This window comes from Chelonoidis abingdonii, chromosome 3 (genome assembly GCF_003597395.2).
Source record: "Chelonoidis abingdonii isolate Lonesome George chromosome 3, CheloAbing_2.0, whole genome shotgun sequence".
NCBI classification, from domain to species: domain Eukaryota; kingdom Metazoa; phylum Chordata; order Testudines; family Testudinidae; genus Chelonoidis; species Chelonoidis abingdonii.
Window position 1 is genome coordinate 193,179,060 of NC_133771.1, and position 23,635 is coordinate 193,202,694.

The following is a 23,635-nucleotide window of genomic DNA, read 5'->3' on the forward strand; positions in this document are numbered from 1 at the left end:
ATGAAACAATGCTAGTCAAAGCAGAATGTTGCGCTCGTAGAAGCATATTCAGGCATCTGTCCAGGAAATCTTCATTTTCTCTTATGCAACGCAGGGTCAACACTTGTTTCTCCAGACCTCGAAACTTCTCTTCCAATATGGAGACCAGACTGCACTTTGTGCAGACAAAGTTGCTTCTGTCCTGTGGAAGAAAGAGAAACATGACACAACCTGTGCAAGTTACAACAGCTGAACGCTCACCTTCCATATTACCTTCCTTCTCAGAGCTTCCTCAGATGTTGCAGTAACTACTCAGAAAAGCCCACAAGATGAAAGCCTCAGTGCGCTCTTCCCAGGCAAACTTCCTCTGTTAGCCTCTGCTGTTCGCTGCTCAGCTGGTTCACTGCTGACTGCCTTTTTATAACAGTCAGGCCTACTCAAGGCCCACCTGGAACAAAGCACTCCCAATTTACACTTTTCAAACAAATAATCAAGCACATAGTCAAACTAACAAACTGTCCCCGCAACAGACACTCAGATACTCACCAACACAACCCCCCTAATGCAGCACTTAGCGTACTTCCTTTCGGACAGATCCCAGGCAAACTCCCTCTGTTAGCCTCCACTAACAAAGCACTGGAAGTCCTTAGGTTTGCATAAAGACATAAATGTTAAAGCATAGTCAATTCTGGTCAAACCAGAGCAATTCACTGGCCGAGCTGTAGAGGATTCCATTTCAGATTCTGTCTCTCTCTGACTCCTCAGTCAGTCCCAACAGAGAGCAGCCAAACTATTTCAGGGCTTGTCTACACTGGCAAGTTTTTTCATCAAAAACTGCCTTTTGGCAACAAAACAGCGATAGCGTACACACTGCAATGGGACTTTTGTAAAACAAACAAACAAACAAACAAAAATGCCCAGTTTTGGCGACAAAAAACTTCCACCCCGTGAGAGACTTGTCTTTTCCCCTCCCTTTATTGTTGACAAACAGTCAGTGTAGACACCACGCCTCTTTTTCCTGATTTTATTGGCCTCCAGAAAGTGTCCCTCAATTCCCATGCTACCGCTCTGGTCAGCGGTTGGAACTTGCCCGTCCCCCTTGCAAGCCCCAGAAATTTTAAATCTCATTTCCTGCTTGCTGGCTTCCTAGGTGAGCATGGCTGACTGTTGCACCAAACACACTCCCATTTGGACCATTGCTGAGCTGTTGGATCTGACCAGTATATGGGGAGAGGAGTCTATTCAGTTGCAGCTGCAACTGACCTGTACGAGTCGGGACACATATGGGCAAATTTTCTCAATCCTTGTGCGAAAGGGGCTACGATCGGGACACAGCAGAGCAGAGCGAAGATAAAGGAGCTGAGGCAAATTTACCATAAGGCGTGGGAGGCAAACCATCGCTCCAGTGGTGCACTTAAGACCTGCCACTTCTATAAGGAGCTGAATGCTATCCTCAGTGGTGACCCCACCTCCATTGCCAATAGCCCCAGGGATACATCGGAGGCAGCAGAAAGAGGGGGTAACCCGGAAGCTGAAATTCTGGATGAAGAAGTGAAGCTAGAAGAGGATGTGGACCTCCCAGCAGTATTGTCCGTTTGGGCCAGCAGCTAGGAACTTTTCTCCACTCCAGAAGTGTTCTACGGGGAGCAGGAAGCAAACGGGACGCCAGGTAAGTTGCTGGGATTGTGTAGGGAATCGAAAAGTGGGAGGCAGGTAGTGTCTTCTGTGAGTTGGACATTGCCCTGTGTAGCTAATCTGTGTGGCCAAGCACGGTGTTGATGGACATTGATACCTGCAGGGAATCCTCCAGAGAGGCTCTGGAAAGTTTCCAAGAGGTACTTGTTAATCGTCTGCCACAGATTCCAAGGGATCTCAGCCTTGTTAGTTCCCTCATTGTAGGAAATTGTGCCATGCCATTTAGCAATCACTGGAGCTGGGACCAAAGTGGCATATAGCTGAGCTGCATATAGACCGGGGTGAAAGCTGCAAACGTGCTGCAAGTTGTGCCCTGGTTTCCCTGCTTACCCACACCAGTGAGATGTCAACCAGCAGGTTGGCCGCCTATGAAAAAGTGTGTGATAATTTTAGAATGAGTTCCCTGTCCTACGCACAACCACCTTCTCCCCAACTTCCAACACTCACTGTGATTGGGGTTCTCGTGGAGCTGTGTGCCTGCCTGGAGTCACTGAGAAAGTGATTGTTACTAGTTGCAAAAGGCCCTTGTTACTGAAATGTTTCAATAGTTTGCTGGCATGTAACAATCCCTCTTCCGTGCATTGTCCACAGCAGCAGAGACCTTGAGAAACACACACACACCTCTGACGACTGGCTTCGGCAGATAAGGAAGAAGCCGAGATGCAGCAAAGAAGACATGTTCAGGGAGGTGCTGCAGCATGATGAGAGACAGACCAGGGAACACAAAGAGTGCTGGGAAGCCAAAAGTCAGGACAGAAAAGAGAATGCAGCATTTGGTAGGCAAGTGACAGAGCAGATGATAAAAGTTATGGAGGATCAGACAGAGATGCTCAAGTCTTTGATAGAGCTTCAGACTGAGCAGATCAGTGGTTGACCTCCACTGCAGCACATGCACAGTTCTTTGCCAACCCCACCCCCCTGTATGCCCAGACATTCCTTTTCACTTCACAGAACTCCTGAGTTTCCCCATCACTCCACCCCCTTTCACAGCTTGGACAGAGATAGCTGGAGCTACACATCATTCTGAGGTTTTACCCTTTTTAACAATAAATAAAAGCTAAGGTATTTAATGATACAGTGTTTTTATTCTGAGTTCTACAAAAGCATATCGCAATCAATTCACTCTCTGGAACAGGCTTCTAAAGCATTTTGTTGCATGGATCTTGGGTCCCAAAATTGTTCATCGATGCACTAGGGAAGCAACTCCAAAGCAGCCATGTGCTAGTTCCCCTCATTGTCAAAGTGGTTTGTCAAAGCCACTCTGATGTTAATAGCAGCCCTCTGAGCAACTCTGACAGCCCTAGCATCTTGCTGTTCAAACTGTGCAGCCAAGCACTCTGCCTCAGTGCTCCACATCTGAGCAAACATTCACCCTTAGATTCACACAGATTATGCAAAGTGCAGCATGCGGCTATGACCACAGGAATATTATTCTTGGTAAGGTCTAGCTTGCCATTGAGACACCTCCAGCCAGGGACGGCTTTAGGGCTATTCCCCTGATTCCCAGGAATCAGGTACTGCGTCTAAGAGGGCCCCGCAGCGTCTGGAAGAGGGGCCCCGCACTCTGCTGAAGTGCCACCGGAAACAGCGTCAACTGATTGAGCTGCCGCCGAATTGCCGCTATCTTCGGCGGCAGTTCAATCGCTGCCGATGTCTTCGGCAGCATCTCTTTCGAACTGGACCCTGCGCGTCCTGAAACTGGCCCTGCCTCCAGCAAGCTTTCAAACAGACAAAAGCACATTCGACTACCATGTGGCACCTGCTCAGCCTGTTGTTAAAATGCTCCTTGCTGCTGTCCAGATGCCCTGTACAAGATTTCATGAGCCAGGGCTGTAAGGGGTAAGATGGGTCTCCCAGGATTACTATGGACATTTCCATATTTCCCCACTGTGATCTTGTGGTCTGGAAAGAAAGTCCCCACCTGCACCTTTCTGTACAGGTCACTGTTCCTAAAGATGCATGCATCATGCACCTTTCCAGACCAGCCTGCATTGATGTCTGTGAAATTCCCCCGGTGATCCACAAGTGCCTGCAATACCATGGAGAAGTATTCCTTCCTACTGATGTATTCTGAGGCAAGGTGGTCTGGTGCTAAAATTGGAACGTGTGTGCCATCAGTCGCCCCGCCAGAGTTAGGGAACCCATCTCTGCAAAGCCATCCACTATTTCATGCACATTTCCCAGAGCCACGGTCCTCTGCAGCAGGATGTGATTTATTGCCCTGCACACTTGGAGTAATACAGCCCCAACAGTGGACTTCCCCACTCCAAACTGATTTGCAACTGACCAGTAGCAGTCTGGATTTGCCAGCTTCCACACAGCAATTGCAACATGCTTCTCTACCAAAAGGGCAGCTCTCATTCTGGTGTCTCTGCTCCAGGAAGGTTGCTTTACGCATCCTAAAATTCTATATCCACTGGTCTTCATCCGACACCTGCATGACAATGTGATCCCACCAAACAGTACTTGTTTCCCTAGCCCGAAAGTGACAGTCTACCATATGCAGCTGCTCTGTGAATGCCAAAAGTCCATATCATACTCGAGTGTCTGCGATTCATCCTCTGTCAGTAACTTCACAAGTAACTCTGCTGCTGTGTGTGATGTCGTCATGACAGTTAACAGTGCATAGGAGAGAAATGTGGACTCCATCCTCCCTCACTGCAGATTCTGGCGTAACTACAAAGACTGACAGTTGGAAATAATGCCATGAAAGGAAAGCCAGAACAGTGTGAAAGGAAGCCAGAAACCATTGCAGGGCTGGGACAGAAAGCAATGCATGATGGGACATTTTGCATGTCCCAGGATGTGCCGTGCTCCATTTCCACAATCCCACAACACCTAGTGACAGATGGTGTCACCAGGCACTGTGGGATACATACCCATAGTGCATTGCTCACAACGTTGACAATGGTGCCCCGAATGTGGGCATGATCTGTCGACAGAGGGACCAAATGTAGACTCGCTTTGGCGACTTTGCTTTTGTCTCTGAACAGCTAAACTGTAAACCAAGAGTTGGAGTTGTTTTAGAAACAAAGCTATGATTATGTCACAGAAGTCACAGAATCCATGACATACATAGACTCCGTGACATTTTCTGCCATGGGGCTGAAGCTCCCAGTCCACCTCTCTGCAGCTCCCAGCCCCCGCCTTGGTGAGGTGACCCTGCAGCTGCCCAGCTGCAATGGGTGACATGGGACCCTCCTGAGCACCCAGCTGCCTCAGGGGGCGAGGGAACCCCGCAGCAGTCCAGCCCTCATGGACAGGGGGACCTCAGAGCTTCCACTCCTTGCAGCAGTGGGTGCTGAACCCGCCTCCCCATTTTGTTATGGATATTTTTAGACTTTTCAGTAGCTTAAGCACACCTTCTAAGTAAGGCTATGTTTTTGTCACGGATATTTTTAGTAAAAGTTAGGGATAGGTCACAGGCTTCCATGAATTTTTGTTTATTGCCCGTGACCTGTAGGGCCTAACTCAGTGGGTCTCAAACTTTTTTTTTTTTTACTGGCAACCCCTTTCACATCACGAGGCTCTGAGTGTGACCCCACCCCCAAATAAATTGAACACACCGTTTAATATATTAAACACCATTATAAATGCTGGAACCAAGCAGAGTTTGGGGTGGAGGTTGACAGCTTGCGACTCCCCCATGTAATAACCTTGTGACCCCCGAGGGTCCTGATCCCCAGTTTGAGAACCCCTGGCCTAACTCTTGCTTCCATTTAAGACAATAAGACTCCCACTAACTAATGTGAGCAATATTTAACCCATAAGCATGTACAGGCTCCACTGTGCAAATTTATAAACTTATTTAGTATACTTTCACATATACTTGAGCCAGACACAAAAAGTAGACATCCTCCTCCTTTGATTTCATAGTTTAGTTAGATGTTAAACTAAGGGCAGGTCTGCACTTAAAACGCTCCATCAGCGCAGCTACACTGATGCAGTGCTTAAGTGAAGACAATCCTATGTTGACAGGAAAGCTCTCCTGTCTGTGTAGTTAATTCAACTTCCCAAGAGGTAGTAGCTATGTTGGCAGGAGAAGCTCTCCCCCGACATAGCGCTGTCTACACAGGGGTTAAGGTCAGTATAACGATATTGCTTAGAGGTATGGACTTCTCACACCCCTGAGCAACATAGTTATACTGCTATATGTCTGCAGCATAGACCTGGCCTAATTCAGTTTCCTCAGCAGAGTCTTCCATTCCTGAAATGGTCTCATCTAGGACCAATTATTTAGCCTGCAACGTGTGACAGCATAACAGTTATGAGCCTTGCAAAATTCTACTTTTTCTCACTTGCCTGTTAGTTTTTTCATCATTTGAAATGTGGGCAGATAGATTTGTCTCAGATTATTTTGCTAGGTTTAGTTATGTTAATCTCTGTGTAATACCAACATAACAGGGTTGGATGGAACTTTGTTTCCAGCTTTAAAGAAATGCAGCTTTTCAATCTGTCACTTATTTGAGGGCTTTGATTAACGTCCCCTAGATCAGTGGTTCTCAAAGCGGGTCCACCGCTTGTTCAGTGAAGCCCCTGGCAGGCCGGGCTGGTTTGTTTACCCCGTGTCTGCAGGTTCGGTCGATCGCAGCTCCCACTGGCCATGGTTCACTGCTCTAGGCCAATGTAACTAATGCATAATATTACCTGTTCCTGTGCTTGTCATCAGTATAACTTGCCATTTACATAAATCCTTATTCAATGCTGGTCTTTAATTTTTCTTTTCCTATTCTGTCTGTGCCATAAATCATTAAAAACCTTTCTTGAGGAATAATCAGTAATTTTAATTTTTCTTATATGGGCACTACTCAATCTCATTACATCTGTGTTGGGTGGTGGGAAGAAGCAATCACCTGGGGCCCAATTAGGGTCCTGACACCTGGTTCCTTCTTCCTTTATCTCAGCAATGATCTCCATCTCCCCTTTTGTAATTTCTCCCAAATGCATAAAAATGGGTATATCCAAAGTCCAGGAAGTTATATTGGTTAAACTAATAAGTAATATAATAAAACTCTCTTTAAAAAATCACTTTCATGGGTAACCTGGGGACAGCTGACTGCTGCTACTCTGCTACAGCATTTGTGAAATCAAGATGCAAACAGGTCTCAGAGATCTGGGAGGAGGTAAACAAGGCATCTGAGTACTTGGAGCCCAGGCCTGTTTCTATAATTCTGGGAATGTTTGCACTAGCCTCTAGCTACCACGCAGAGACACCTCTCCCCACAGAAATGCCGACCGCTGCGGCTCTCCTCTTCCCCGTCTACAGTGTACGCGTGCATGCAGTACTATGCCAGCGTGCTGGGGGTTGCATGGGGTAATTACCTTGCTGCAGCTCCCTGGGCCAGGCGCTCAGAGATAGTTCAAGCCAACCGCAGAAGAGCCTGGGAGGACAAGGGGAAACACCTCCCCCGGGCCCGCTGCAGAGCTCCAGGGGCAGAACCTTCGGAGAAAACAAGGCGTCCCACCCTCGCACGGCTGTTCTTGCAGTCCAGGAGCTGCACCGGGACCAGGGAGTGCCACGGGTTCAACGCTCCTCCGTTCCTCGGGCCCTGCGCTCCCGCGCGCTCCCAGCGCCAGCGCGTGGCCTCGCAACCGGAGACCTGCCTCGCTGCTTCCCGTGCGCTCCCGGCCCTGAGGCGCGACCCCGCCCAACGTTCTGTCCGCTCAGTGCCTCTCTCACCTGGACTGTGCCACAGTGACGCTGCTGTCGCGCGCTCCGACCTAACGAAGCCCCAACCGCCGCCGCAACTCTACCCGGGCCTTCCTGTGTTCCCCCGGAGCTTGTACGCGGGCCGTCGGCGACGGCCGGGACCCGCCCCGATGGCGGCGGAGGGGGAGGCGGACGTGGAGTGGGTGGTAGACAGCATCGCCGGCTTCCTGCGCGGGCCCGCCTGGTCCATCCCCATCCTGGAGTTCCTGGAGCAGAAGTGCGCGGGTGAGAGGCCGGGGGCGGGGACCTTGCCGGGACTGGAGCGGCGGAGCCTTCCTCCCCCCGCCCCCCAAAAAAGCGCCGTGGCAGGGGCACCCTGGGGAGAAGGGCGTTGTTAGGCCTGTTGAGAGACGTTCCGGCCCCAGCTCTTCCTGCGCGCTGCCCACTTTCTCTTTATTGACAGAGAAGCTAGAGCGGTCTGGGGGGCCCTGAGATGAGGATACCGTTGTGCCCCTCCCCTGGCTCCTTCTCACCCCAGAGAGCGAAGGCAGGTGCATCTACTGCTCCCTGCTCCAGGCCTGGACTCCCCTTCTGTATTCAGTGCTGTCCAACTGTTCTGGAGCACTGTAGGGTGATCAGCAAATGTGAAAAATCCAGACAGGGGTGGTGGGTAATAGGAGCCTATATAAGAAAAAGATCCAAAAATCTGGACTGTCCCTATAAAATTGGGACATCTGGGCACCATAGGAGCGTGGGACCTCTTGGCTTGCAGCAGCATTGGCTCCCCCAAGCGCTGTCACCATGGCTACTTGGGGCATGGCCTCTCTGCCGAGGCTGGCTACAAGGCCGCCGGACAATAGCCGCTGGGGATGCAAAGGCTAGTGCCCTGCGATCTCACCTGCAAATGTCCTGGACCCATTCTCTGGGGGCGAAACCTGCCTGCTCATCAGGCACCATCCTTCTCCCAGAGACTTCTCAGAAAGCACTAAACTGATTCTTAGATCTGCTTCCAGGTAGAAACACTTCACTGAAGTGTGCTCTGCTAGTCTTACTTCCTAGTGACACTGTGCTGTGCTTCCAAGAGGGGATAGTATCAAATAAAGACAGAAATTTTATGTGTTTCATGGAAACATACTTCGGAAAGTTCTTCATTGTAAACTTAAAACTGTTGTGACGTTGATAAAAGGTCAATGGAGTTGCTTTAATAATTGATAATTAGCAGGGCTTTTACTTATTGCATGTTAGAGTCAAGAGTTCATGAAAGTAGTTCGGCGGGAGTTAAGATTTTCAGGACAGTTATAGACACTAAAAAAAGTTTTTACTACTCTTTGCAGGTTTTACATTACTAACAAATCCATTAAAACATTTTATACCTATTGTTTTGCTCTTGGAAAATTTAATTTACAGTAATTGACAGATAATTTACTGATTCAGTACAATGAATGAACTGGTCGTTTACTGCCATTTACCATCTAGAAATGCTAATTATTATTCAATTTTTTCTTTAATCTAAAATTTATATAAACAAGTGATTGTGTGGTGTAAAGATTTTAGTGGTATGGTATTGCTTCTCACGAAGCAGTCACTTTTCTGACCTGTCAGTCCTCATCCTTAAAGAAAATCTGCACAACAGTTTCAGAGATGAACCTGGGAGCTTAAATTAATTCCTCTGCTAGACACTAAGGCAGGGGTCGGCAACCTTTCAGAAGTGATGTGCCGAGTCTTCATTTAATCACTCTAATTTAAGGTTTTGTGTGCCAGTAATACGTTAATGTTTTTAGAAGGTCTCTTTCTATAAGTGTATAATATATAACTAAACTATTGTTGTATATAAAGTAAATAAGGTTTTTAATTTTAAATGAAGTTTCTTAAATATTTTAAATTAAAATGCAGAGCCCCTCGGACTGGTGGCCAGGACCCAGGCAGTGTGGGTGCCACTGAAATCAGCTTGCGTGCCGCCTTCGGCATGCATGGCATAGGTTGCTACCACTGCACTAAGGCTATGTCTACACTAGAGACCTTACAACAGCACAGCTGTACCGATGCAGCTGCACCAATGTAAGATCTCTCATGTAGCTGCTCTATGCCAAAGGGGGAGACCTGTCCTGTCGACATAATTAAACCACCCCCAATGGGAGGCAGTAGTTGTGCATACTACTACTTATGCCAGTGAAATTTACATTGCTAGAGTTTAGGGATTTTTTTCCCCCCACACCACTGAGTGATATAAGTTTTGCCGACATATGTGGTAGCGTAGACATGGCTTAAAAATCAAGAACTGAATAGAGATACTGGATTTGTGGCTTATTACAACAATCTGTAACCCACTACCTCCTCTTTTTGTCCTGGGACTTCAGAGGTGCTAAAGGGCCACTCTGCCTTGAATGTATGTGCTAACTACGTATGCTGAACAATCTGTTCCACTTTGCATGTTGCTGTGACACAGGGAGTGCCTTTCCCATACCTGAAGAAGAGCTCTGTGTGGCTTGAAAGCTTATAACTACCCCTTGAATTTCTCCATCACTCCCTCAGTGGTCAACTAGTTACATTAAGTGTTGCCAATTTAGTCCTTGGTTGGAAATTTGAATTGAAATTGAAATACACACTTTAAAAGCATATACAGTATATGATAAAATACTTGTACCGGAAAAAGCATAATAGGTTTGAAAATGTGACCAAAGACTAGATTCCTCACACAGCTGTTGTTTTTTTGACAATGTCAGTGCATGGCTTTTGGCGATGTTGGCCAACCTAATAATTTCAAATTGTGATTTGTAAGCAAGGTCTGAATGAGCTCTCCCCTGATAGCTAGTGATGAGCCAAGTGGTGGAGAGGAAAGACTTCAGGACTAGATTGTACTTAAGAATGGCCATACTGGTGTGACAGGTTCGGTCACAGAGACGCCTTGGGACTGTCACCTGACGAGCTAGATTACCTCTGAGCCTATTTTCCCTGCCAGCTTTGGACTCCAGAATCCTGCCTTGTTGAACCAGACACGCTAGCCTGCTGCAACACAGACTCAGGTCTGGTCCACTCCCCCCAAAGCTGCTGACTTTAACCAAAAACTGCTCAGAAGGTCACTTATCTCCAGCACCCAGACCCCCAGTTCCCAATGGAATCCAAGCCCCAAATAAATCCATTTTATTCTGTATAAAGCTTATACACGGAAACTCATAAATTGTCCACTGTCTATAACACCGATAGAGAGATACGCACAGCTGTTTTTTCCCCCCAGGTATTAATAAACAAAGGTGATTTTATTAAGTGTAAAAAGTAGGATTTAAGTGGTTTCAAATAATAACAGACAGAACAAAGTTAGTTACCAAGCAAAATAAAGCAAAAACATGCAAGTCTAAGCCTAATATATTAAGAAACTGATTACAGGTAAAATCTCACCCTCAGATGTTCCAATAAGCTTCTTTCACAGACTAGACTCCTTCTTAGTCTGGGCCCAATCCTTTTCCCTGGTACAGTTCTTGTTAGTTCAAGCAGACATCTTAGGTGGAAAACAGGGGTGTTCGCATGACTTGCAGCCCCTTTGTTCTGTTCCACGCCTTTTAATAGCTTTGGAACTCTTTTCTCTCTGGGTCCCTACCCCTCCTAAATGGAAAAGTACCAGATTTAAGTTGGATTCCAGTATCCGGTGACATGGTTACATGTCACTGTAAGACCTCATTCTTCATTACCTACAGACTGGCCCACATGCAGCCAGGAAGATTTGCAAGTAAACAGGTCATTTACAACCAATTGTCCTAGTGAATGGGAGCCATCAAGCTTCTAAACCACCATTAATGGCCCACACTTTGCATAATTAAATAGGACCACAGAATTATACTTCATATTTCTACCTTCAGATACGAGAATGAGGAGGAATATATTCAGTAGATTTTAAGCTTTGTATTGATACCTCACAAGAGACCTTTTGCATAAAGCATATTACAGTTACATTATATTCACACTCAGAAGCATATTTCCATAAAACATTATGGAGTGCAGCGTCACAACTGGGTCAGACAAAAGGTCCATCTAGCCCAGTATCCTGTCTACCGACAGTGGCCAATGCCAGGTGCTCCAGAGGGAATGAACAGAACAGGCAGTCATCAAGTGATCCATCCCCTGTCTCACATTTCCAGCTTCTGACAAATAGAAAGTAGGTACACCATTCCTGCCCATCCTGGCTAATAGCCATTGATGAATTTGTCTAGGTCTTTTTTGAACTCTATTATAGTCTTGGCCTTCACAACATTCTCTGGCAAGGAATTCTACGGGTTGACTGTGCACTGTGTGAAGAAATATTTCCTTTTGTTTGTTTTAAACCCACTGCCTATTAATTTCATTTGGTGATCCTTAGTTCTTATGAGTTATGAGAAGGGTTAAATAACACTTCCTTATTGACTTTTTCCACACCAGTCATGACCTCTATCATATCCCTCCCCCCCCCGCCTTAGTTGTCTCTTTTCCAAGCTGAATGTCCCAGTCTTATTAATCTCTCCTCATACGGAAGACATTCCATACCCCTAGTCATTTTTGTTGCCCTTTTCTGTACTGTTTCAATGCCAATATATCATTTTTGAGATGGGGTGACCAAATCTGCATGCAGTTTTCAAGATGTCGCATACCATAGATTTGTATAGAAGCAGTATGATAATTTCTGCCTTGTTATCTGTCTTTTTCTTAATGATTCCCAACATTTTGTTTGGTTTTTGACTGCTGCTGTACATTGAGTGGATGTTTTCACAGAACTATCCACAATGACACCAAGATTTTTTTCTTGAGTGGTAACAGCTAATTTAGACCCCATCATTTTATTCGTATAGTTGGGATTTTGTTTTCCAGTGTGCATTTGTTTATTTACATGAACTGTGCCTAGATATCCATCAGATAGCTGTGTTGCTCAAGTGATCAGTTTTGTCTGATGTTGAGTTACAAATTAGTTTAGTATTGAATGCAGTAGTAATGAAATGGTGTTATTCTTATTGTATGAGTAATAAGCAGCAGAACTGTACTGAGCCTGTCTTGATTGAGGGGGTCACCCTTAATGCTTAATCTAGGCTTGGTACTTGATAGCCCTGGGACCTCTGGGCTTGCCCCATGAGTTATGAAAGTAAAAAATGTGCTTGAACCCCGGCAACTAATTGTTTGAGCCCCGGCATCTCTTTCATTGCAAATTAAGCATGGGACAACATCAACTGAACTGCAGTTGCTAAGGAGCGGGTTTGGATGCTGGATGCCAGATCCTAGTGGAGAGAAAGATGGAGCATGGGGAACATGTGTTTTTCTTGGTGGTGTGGGCTCTGCCTAAGAGTCACAGGCACTATTTGATCTGCCTGCCCCTCCCCCCCCAGTGTTTAAAGATTAGATTCCAGAGTGTCTTTTGTTTTTTTAAGTGATGACTAGAGCTGAAATCACTGATGATCAGGTCTAAGTGCTTAGACCTGCTGCAAGACAGTTTTTCTGTGGAAGAGGCTGCCCAGCCTGCACTAGCAGTGAGGTTCTCCCACTGAGAGCTGAAATCACTGAGAGCTCGGTTGAACCTCAAGAGACCAACTCAGAGAGGTCACAGTGGCAGGTGGCACAGAAGATGATGGCGTGGGGCCACTGATGATGGAGCAGAGGAGCGAATGGTGGCGCGACAAACAGCAGTGGCTAGAGCAAGTGGCTGGAGTGAGTGGCGAATGGCTGGAGGAACGAGCAAGGTGCCTTCTCCTCAGAGTGGGAGATGCACTCATATGAAAGCATCTCTGAATTTTGGGTCTACACTGACCAAGGACAACAACTGTGGGTGTTGTTTGTTGGATGGAAAGGAGAGGGGCACATGAAAAGGACATTTGTTTGTTAGACTATGTTTTAGTGACTTTGCTCTAGAATGCTAGATTTGTGACTGGGAAAGGTATATAAATATACGTTTCCTAGTAGGCCAAGATTTTTAAAATGCATTATTTGCCAAGGTCATTATCTCACATCATCGCTATCTTAAGAGGCTGTTATCTTGAGGAGTTTCTGTACTAAACATTTTTATTATTATACTATAGTAAATGTTTTCATAAGAACGGCCATATTGGGGCAGACCAATGCAGACCAATGCTCCACCTAGTCTTGCAACAGTGGCCAATGCCAGGTGCTTCAAAGGGAATGAACTGAACAGGCAATCATTGAGTGAGCCATCCCCTGTTGAGCACAGACTAGACTCTCAGACCATAGTGTTGCATCCCTGCCCATCCTGGCTAATAGCCATTGATGGATTTGTCCTCCATGAACTTATTTAGTTCTTTTTTGAACCCAGTTATAGTTCTGGCCTTCACAACATCCCCTGGCAAAAAGTTCCATAGGTTGACTGTGCGTTCCGTGAAGAATTGCTTCCTTTTGTTTGTATTAAACTTGCTACCTATTAATTTCATTGGGTGACCCCTAGTTCTTGTGTTAATTGAAGGGGTAAATGACATTTCCTTATTCACTTTCTCCATACCAGTTAAGATTTTATAGACTGCTATTGTATCCCCTCTTAGTCGTTTCTTTTCCAAGCTGAAAATCCCAGTCTTTTTGATCTCTCCTTGTATGGAATCTGTTCCATACCCCTAATATTTTAGTTGCCCTTCTTTGTATCCTTTCAAATTCCAATATATCTTTTATGAGACGGAGTAACCATAACTGCATACAGTTAAAAGAACAGGAGTACTTGTGGCACCTTAGAGACTAACAAATTTTTCTGAGTATAAGCTTTTGTGAGCTACAGCCCACTTCTTTGGTTGCATGGAATGGAACATATATTGAGGAGATATATATACACATACAGAGAGCATGAAAAGGTGGGAGTTGCCCTGCCAACTCTAAGAGGCCAATTAAGTAAGGAAAAAAAACTTTTGAAGTGATAACCAAGATAGCCCAGTACAGACAGTTTGATAAGAAGTGTGAGAATACCTACAAGGGGAGATAGATTCAATGTTTGTAATGGCTCAGCCATTCCCAGTCCCTATTTAAACCTAAGGTGATTGAATCTAGTTTTCATATCAATTCCAGCTCAGCAGTTTCTCCTTGGAGTCTGTTTTTGAAGCTTTTCTGTTGCAAAATTGCCGCCTGCAGGTCTGTCATTGAATGACCAGACAGGTTAAAGTGTTCTCCTACAGGTTTTTGAGTGTTATGATTCCTGATGTCAGACTTGTGTCCATTAATTCTTTTGCGTAGTGACTGTCTGGTTTGGCTAACGTACGTGGCAGAGGGACATTGCTGGCACATGATGGCATATATCACATTTTGGTAGAGTGCAGGTGAAGGAGCCGCTGATGGATGCTGGATGTGAATTAGGTCCATGATGATGTCACTTGAATAGCATATGTGGACAGAGGTGGCATCGGGCTTTGTTGCAAGAGGTAGGTTCCTGTGTGTGTTTTCATTCAGTGAGGTGTGGTCTGCTGGTGAGTATTTGCTTCGGTTGGGGTGTTGTCTGAAAGCGAGGACAATATCCTCCTGTTTAGTCGATGTACATTCTTGTATGAAAACTGAGAAATATGAAATATGTACTCTGTAAATCCTGTTGTAGATTCATGCAAAGTGTGGGCCATTAATGGGCTTGGAATCTTGATGGGCTCCCATTACACAGGGCAATGACTCTAGATGGCTCGTTTACTGTAAGTCTTCCTGTATACCTTTGATGCTGGGTAAGTGCGTAATGAAATCTTTAAGTGCATGTGCTATTGTCAGCTGAACTGGAATCCATCTTTGAACCTTGGATGCTTTTCCTTAGAAGGAGGAGTGGGACCCATGAGAGGAAAGGATTTCCTGCCTTGTGCAAAAGCATATAAGTGGTGGAACAGAACAAGTGAGTGTTTACAGTCATGGAAATCCCTATGTATCACTAGCTGAAACATAGGACTTACCAGGAAAAGGATTTGGGCCCAGACTGGAAAAGCAATCTCTAGGTTGTGTTACAATTATTTATGAAAGTATCTCTGAGGGCAGATTTTATCCTCGTATCAGGTTGCAGGAGTGGTACCATGTGTTATCTGTGTCATAAAGATAGTTAAGGGTTAATGCCTCTTTTACCTATAAAGGGTTAAGAAGTTCACCTAGCCTAGCTGACACCTGACCAAAGGAACCAATGGGGGAACAAGATGTTTCAAAAGGAAGGAGGGAAGTTTCCTTTGTTTAGAGTCAGTTTCAGTTTTGGCCAGAGTGGAAAAGGTCAAGGAATCAGCCTCTTATCAGAGTAGTGAGTATTAAGGAAGGAAATTGAGGCAAACAGGTTATGTTTTCTAACAGGGCTCTGTTAGAAATGGCTTCCAGCTGTGATAGTTGGAGGGTAATTAACACTGCCAGACAAGTTACAAAACGGGTTTTACTTGTTCCTTCTTACTGAGGTTCAAGTTACATTCACAAAGGAATTACAAGCTGGTTGTTTTTTTTTTTCCCCTCTCAAACAAAGATAGCTAAGGTAGCCCAGGGAGAAAATGTCAGGCAAAGGGAAAAAAAACTGTGCAACAGGACCTAGAATTAGCCAAATTCCAGGCTGAGGAGAACCAAAAGGAACATGACGGACAGATGGCCAGGGCTGAGGCTGCCCACAAAAGAGCTATGGAGGAGAGGGAAAAAAAAGAAAAAGCCAAAGAGGTTGCCCATAAAAAAGCTATGGAGCAGAAAGAAAAAGAGATGAATCATGAACTGCAGTTAGCAAGGGCTAGGCAAAATATACCAGCCAACCCCTCTCCAGATACCGCTCCTCATCCCAGAAAATTCCCCAGCTACAAGGCAGGCGATGATACGGAAGCCTTCTTAGAAAATTTCGAAAAGGCCTGCCTTGGGTACAACATCTCTGCAGACTAGTACATGGTAAAGCTGAGGCCGCAGCTCAGTGGACCCTTAGCAGAGCTGGTGACTGAAATGCCTAAGGAACACATGAACAGTTATGAACTTTTTAAAAACAAGGCCAGAATGAGAATGGGGCTAACACTCAAGCATGCCCGTCGACGGTTCAGAGCCCTAAGGTGGAAACCAGATGTCTCATTTACCTGACATGCCTACCACATTGGGAAAAATTGGGATGCCTGGATATCAGGAACAAGTGTTAAATCTCCAGAAGAGTTGCCCTTCCTAATGCAAATGGAGCAGTTTTAGAGGGTGTTCCTGAGGAAACAGGAAGGTACATCCTAGATGGGAAACTCAAAACTGTAACGGTGGCGGGGGAGATTGGGGCCAAATGGGTGGAGGTGGCAGAAAAGAAAAAAAACTAGTAGCAGTTGGAGTGAATATCAGAAGGGACAACCCCGAAACAAAACCCTACCATGGGGGGCAACCCAAGGACCCCCTACATCCCAAGGAAAACCCCAGATGCCTTCTCACCCCACCACACCAGTCTCCACCAACCAACCTCGCCCCAGTGTTACCTTAGCAGGGTGATGTTTTAAATGTAATGAACTGGGACATATAAAGGCCCACTGCCCCAAGAACCCCAACCAATTACAGTTCATTACACCACAGTCACACCAAAGATCCCCAGGCCCAGATGCCTCTCAAATACCCCCGGAGCGAAGGGAAACCTTGAGAGTGGGCGGAAAGAAGGTTATCGTGTGGAGGGACACTGGGGCACAAGTGTCAACTATCCACCAATCCCTAGTGGACCCCAAACTCATCAACCCAGAGGCTCCGGTGACAATTCAGCCCTTCATGTCACAATCTGTAACCTTGCCTACAGCCAAGTTGCCTGTTGAGTACAAGGGCTGGTCTAGAATATGGACTTTTGCAATCTCTGACAATTATCCCATCCCCATGCTACTGGGGCAAGACTTGGCCAGCCATGTGAAGCTAGCCAAGAGGGTGGGAATGGTTACCTGCAGCCAGGCTAAGCAAGCTTTCACACCTATCCCTGTTCCTGAACCTTCCACCAGGGCCCCGTCTGTGTTACTAGAGACCCAGACAGAGGTGGTGGAACCGAATCTTCTACCCATGAATGCTACAGCCGTGGTGAATCCAGTCCCAGAACCGGAACTGGCGAAGCAGTCAGCACCAGAACCATTGCCAGCTCTGAGTACAGCGCTTACAACCCCATCTACAATTCCAATGCCAGAAGGCAACAGCGAGCCTGAACTGGAAAAAGCAGCTGATAATCCTACCCAAGAGGCTCAGCCAGAGCCTGAAATACCACGTAGTGCACAGCGGAGAGCGGTTCACAATCAACGGAAACAACCCCATCATCTACATCGCTTCCAGAGGGACCAAGCCCAAGTCCACAGGCCAAGGAGGAACTAATCTCTCCAGCCTCAAGGGAACAATTCCAGGCCGAGCAGGAAGCAGATGACAGCCTTCAGAAAGCTGGGGTGGTGGCACGGAGCACCCCACCGCCTCTCAGCTCTTCTAACCGATCCCAGTTTGTTGTAGAACAAGGACTTTTATACAAGGAGATTCTTTCTGATGGACACCAGGAAGACTGGCATCCTCAAAGACAGTTGGTAGTTCCAACGAAGTACTGGGTAAAGCTCTTGATCATAGCCCATGATCATCCCAGTGGCCGTTCTGGGGTGAACAGAACCAAAGACCATTTGAGGAAGTCCTTCCACTGGGAGAGAATGGGCAAGGATGTTGCTAATTATGTCCGGTCTTATGAGGTGTGCCAACAAGTGGGAAAACCCCAAGACCAGGTCAAAGCCCCTCTCCAGCCACTCCCCATAATTGAGGTTCCCTTTCAGTGAGTAGCTGTGGATATTCTGGGTCCTTTTCCAAAACAGACACCCAGAGGAAAACAATACATACTAACTTTCATGGATTTTGTCACCCGTAGCCAGAAGCAGTACCCTTAAGCAATACCAGGGCTAAAAGTGTGTGCCAGGCATTAGCAGACATTTTTGCCAGGGTAGGTTGGCCCTCTGACATGCTTACAGATTCGAGAACTAATTTCCTGACAGGGACGAAAAAAACCTCTGGGAGATAGCATACAAGTTGATCTCACAGAAAACAAATTCAAAACACAGGACGTTCCCCTGGGCAAAAACCTTAGTACACACAAGAATACCAAATTTGATTATCCCCCTAATGCCAAGACAAGTTACAAAAAGAAAAAAAAAATAAACCTATTTATTTCCTTCCTTAATACTCACTACTCTGATAAGAGGCTGATTCCTTGATCTTTTCCACTCCAGCCAAAACTGAAACTGACTCTAAACAAAGGAAACTTCCCTCCTTCCTTTTGAAACATCTTGTTCCCCCATTGGTTCCTCTGGTCAGGTGTCAGCTAGGCTAGATGAACTTCCTTAACCCTTTAGGGTAAAGAGAGCGATTACACCTTAACTACTGTCTATGACAGTCTGTGGTCACAAAAACAAACACAAAGTCAATGTGGCACCGAGAGACTAACAAATTTATTTGGCATACAGCTTGTGTGGCTAGAGGCCCACTTCAATCAAATGCATGGAAAGGCTGAAAAATATATGACAAGCTAGGTATAAATACATGAAAGATGGGTTGCTTACACAAGTGTGAAGTCAATCTTAAGAGATAAATCAATTAACAGCAGGATATCCAACGGGAGGAAATAACTTTTGACAGTGGTAAAGAGAGTGGCCTATTTACAGACAGTTGTCAGGAAGTTTGTAACGGTAAGGAGAAATTAGTAATAGGGAAATTAAGTTGTGTTTTGTAATGACCCAACCACTCCATCTTTATTAGGCCTAATCTGAATGGTACCCCAGTTTGCAAATTAATTCCAGTCTGCAGTTTCACGTGGAATCTGTTTTGAAGTTTTTTTGTGAAGAAGGAATTGCCACTTTTGGTCTGTAGATAGGGTGAGCAGACATCCGATATATTGGGACAGTCCCGATTTGAGGGGATTTGTCCCACGATCCCCGACCTTAACCTCCTGTGTTTGGTCGGTGTGACATCACTTTGTCCGTATCGAAGGAGGGAACTGCGGCACGGCTGGCACTTGGTTGGCGGCCACTCACCTCTCTCGCTGGCGCGGGCCCTGAGACATGCGCAGCTGAGCTCACTGGCACGGCAAGTACCAGCCCGCTGGCCAGCAAGGAGTCTGCAGAGTGCCAACCCTGCCAGGCACAACCAGAGGGGGTCAGGCGGTCTCCGCTCCGCTGTGTGCTGCAGCGTGGCAGGGGGCTTGTAGATGTGGGCAGAGTGGACCGCCGCAGTGGGAAAGAGCCTCCCCATCCCCCCTTCAACCCGACCGCGCGACCTCCCCTAACCACGGGAAGCTAGAGGGACCTGGCTTCTGTGAGTCGCTCCAGTAAAGCAAACTGCTGGGACTCACCCGGCCAGCCCCTCTGGTGAGATCCTCTGGGGAGGCTCCATGGACCAAGCTGGTGTGAAAACTTGGCAGCAAAAGGGAGGGACTCCGGGGGGAGGGTTGGGGAGGAGAAGGGAGCGGAGGGCTTGGGGAGGGGCAGGGAGACCAGCACAAACAAACATTGCCTTTCTCATGTCTGTCAACAGATTGGGTTTATCTTTATATTAAGGAGCGTGTCACACTGGTCCGAACTCAATCTGCAGTGAGCACAACTCCTGAGTAAAGGAACACGAAAATTTTATATCATCACTTCTTGGAGTAGTGCTTGCTATGAAGTTTTTACTGTAAAATCTTATGAAAAATCTATGAATCTGTCTCTTGAATTGAAAATATTCACGTACTGTGTATGTCTACAATTTCTGAGGCTTGAATAAAACCAATGATCAAATTTTCCCTTTTAAAGGAAAAACTAGAGTGATTTAGTTCCACACCGTGGATAGCTATATAAATATTTATTACATAAGAATTATCCAAATTACTTTTCTTCTGAAAAACTACCGTTCTTTCCCTTGCTTTATAGGCGCCGATATAATGACAACCTAAAAAGATTGCAATAAACATTTCTTCCTGACTGGTTTTGAAAGAACTTCTGAATGGCAAATGTTGGTCCAACTTTGTGGTAGGTGGATTCCTCAGGGTTTTCAGGAATCTCTCAAATCCCATGGCCAAAAAATCCCCAAGGTAGTAGTATGTTGATGCAATCTCTTGGAATTCTAGCAATATTTTTGTTTCACCCCCTGCAGAAATAACAGTACATAAAATAATAGATTTTTACAGTAAACGTTTTGTGATTTCAATAGATATTTTTTTAAAATATGTATAAAAGTTAAGGTGGCATAAAAATTAATCAAATTTGTTTAAGTATTTTTTAAGATCACCTAACGCGTCTTAGTTGCAATAACTTACGCATTTGGCTTTCCTAGGTTAGAATCTCCCTTCACATACATAGTTAGCTTTATAAATATATTTAAAAACACTTGGATTATAAAAGAGAGAATAAAATCCCTCACCCAGTGCTCTTTGATTAAACCTTAATTTCCAAAATATTTCCCTTATGTATTGGAACAGTAATAATGGTTTGCACCACTATATGTCCAGACAGTTACATCACACTCATCACTATATCTTTAAACATGTATAGCATTTTTCTTCAAAGAATCTCAAAACGTTTTACAAGGTTTATATCCTCACAATACACCTGAGAAGTAGCTAAGCAGTATTAGATCCAGTATCCCAAGCACAAAGGGGCTAGTTAGAGACTCTGTATTATTGCTGTATTACAAAGAATAAATCATAATTATATAGATGGGGAAAGGTAAAGTAATTTCTCCGAGACCACATAATAAATCAATGGCAGAGCCAGAAATGGATTTGAGGAGCCCTGATTCAAATTTCCCTTTTCTAACCACAACAGCCACTATTGGGGGTGAAGGTTGCCTTATGCTTTCTCTTAAAGCTTGTGAAAACAAAATAAACCAATTCTCAAGGAAAGGAGGCACCTTCCTCTGCACATGCTGATTCTACACCGGGCAGGCTGGGACTGAGCACTGCTAGGCTGCTGCCCTGTTCACTTACCCACATTAGCAAGCAGGGACTGCACCTGGCAGCGTACATCTGCTTAATGTACAATCGGGACACCATTGTCCTGATATTCAGGTACAATTTTGCATTTGGTAGTGAAATAGATAATTAGTTGATTGGGAATGTCCCATTAAACTCGACTGTGATACATTATCTACTGGCATTTTTGTTTTTTCAGATTGTTTTCCGGTGTAATGCAAATTTACTGTACCACAGTACATACCGTAGGACAAACTACAGTGGGCACATAATAGCATGTAAGAAGCACAGAGACTGCACAGTTGTTTTCAGTGGCTAGCTATCTAGCTAACAGTCTTCAGCTGCAAACCCCACCTGAAACGTAATGGCAAGGGAGGAGTCAACTACCAAAAAACAAAAAAGACAGTGCAGCTACAGAACAGCATGGGAAGCCACTTGCAGCTGGATTCGGAAATCCTATGAGTGTGATTCAAAAGCTTTTTGTAAAGCATGCAGGAATGAATTTACCATTTGCCATTACAGTTAGTCTGATGTTAAGCATCATGCTGAATCAAAAAATCATGGACAAAACTCCCAGACTCACAAGAGCAATACCCTGGTCTCACATTTTTTCAGCAAGCCAAATGAATCCTTCAATAACAAGGTTATCACTACTGAGCTAACTCAAATTTACCACACAGTAGTCCATCAACACTCCTATCGCTCATGTGACTGTGAACTTAAACTGGCACCTACCTTGTATCCAGATTCAACAATTGCAAAGCACATCAGCTGTGGCCGGACTAAAGCAGAGGCATTGATCAAAAATGTGCTGTCACCATTCTCAACAGAATTTTTAAAAGACCTCAGCAAGCCAGTTGGTCCCTATTTCTCAGTTGCCGCAGATGCATCTAACAAGGGCAATGTGAAAATTTCCCCTTATCACTGAGATACTGGACACCTGAATGTGAGGTCCAAGATAAACTGTTAGACTTCTATGAGCGAAGCGAAGAGACTGCAGAGGCAATAAGCAACACGTTACTTGAAAAACTTTCAACACACAAACTAGACCTAAACAAAGTGTCTTCCTACTGTGCTGATAATACAAACGTGAATTATGGAAAGCGACAATCAGTGCATCAGAATTTAAAAAAATGAAATAAAAATATCTTGTCAGCAAACTGCCCTGCCCATGTTGTGCACAACGCCATCAAACATGGTAGCAATACACTACAAATTGACATTGAGACTCTAGTAATTAAGATGTTCAATCATTTCAGCAGTTCTGCTAGGAGAGTAGAGGCACTGAAGGATTAGTTTGACTTTCTGGATATGGATTATGCCACTTTACTGTGCCATGTTCCAACGCTCTGTAAACAGGCTTGTAAATTTGTGGCAGGCTGTTAAGTTCTACTTTGTTTCTCTGGGCAGTGAGAAGTGTCCAGCATTTCTATGGATGCTGTTCTCGGACAGGGAAAATGATGAACAAGGTGAGGAGCCTAGCAAAGTTGAGGTTCATCTGTTTTTCCTCCAGAATGTCCTGAAAATCTTCAGTGATACTGTGCTCTGTTTGGAAAATGAGAGTATGACAGCATGTTAAGTGTATGCCATAATGAATACTTTGAGAATTAAACTTCAGCAATGGAAAAATGACCTGTTCTTTGGCGCCAGAGTTGAAAGTGCATTAACTGAGATTCTGCCTGTCACTGCTGCATGTCTCCAGAAAGACTTCATGAAATTTTACACTGTGTCGATCCTATATTTGGAGAGAGGGTTTGATTTTTCACAGCTGGATACTTGTTCAATATCCAGTGCCTGAACATCAAAGTTAATAGGGTATTCAAATTCAGGGATCTGTCTGCAGCTGTGACAGCTGTAAACCTTCAGAAAACAGTGGATCTTGATCAGCTCTATAATGAGTACTGTATCATCAAAGACATCAACTCCAAGTTGAAGCCTGGAAACTGTTCAGTTGGGGAACTCTGGTCTCAAGTGCTGAGAAACAAGGACAGTAGCACTGAATTACTGAACATGGCAAAGCTGGTGTCATACGCGCTCAGTATACCCATAAGCAATGCATACTCAGAACGTGTACTTTCAATCATGAAAGGTGCATGGACTGATGTCTGGAATCGAAGCAGCATAGACTTGGTGCGGAGTGAAATCCTTGTCAAAATGAATTTCCGGATGAGTTGCAAGGACTTCTACAGTTTTGTGATTGCCTAGAAGCAAGTTATGGCTATGGCAAAGTTAGCCAAAAAGTACTAGAGTTCTGGCATATCTGAGAGATATGCAAATTGGGAAGTTGATTTATTGACTGAATAAATAACTCAGCCCTTTACCCCTGTTGTTTGTTTAGTGTACAAATAAATCTGTATGTTTAAATATGTATTACGACTAAGTCTATAATTTAGACTCACTGATTCCAGACCTCTGTGATGTAGTTTGCTTCAGCTGTCAGTGGCTGAAGCTGGGGCTGAAGGCAGGACTGG

At 45.1% G+C, this 23,635-nt stretch overlaps 1 protein-coding gene across 2 annotated transcripts in view; it reads left to right on the forward strand.

Moving 5' to 3' along the window:
- The first annotated feature begins 7,393 nt into the window (after positions 1–7,393).
- Positions 7,394–23,635, forward strand: part of CFAP36 (cilia and flagella associated protein 36) — a 144,950-nt gene continuing 128,708 nt past the window's right edge. For both annotated transcript variants that reach the window (XM_075064423.1, XM_075064424.1), the window contains exon 1: positions 7,394–7,609. In XM_075064423.1, coding sequence (XP_074920524.1) covers positions 7,495–7,609 — 115 coding nt within the window. In that variant the 5' untranslated portion in view covers positions 7,394–7,494. The remainder of the gene's footprint in view (positions 7,610–23,635) is intronic.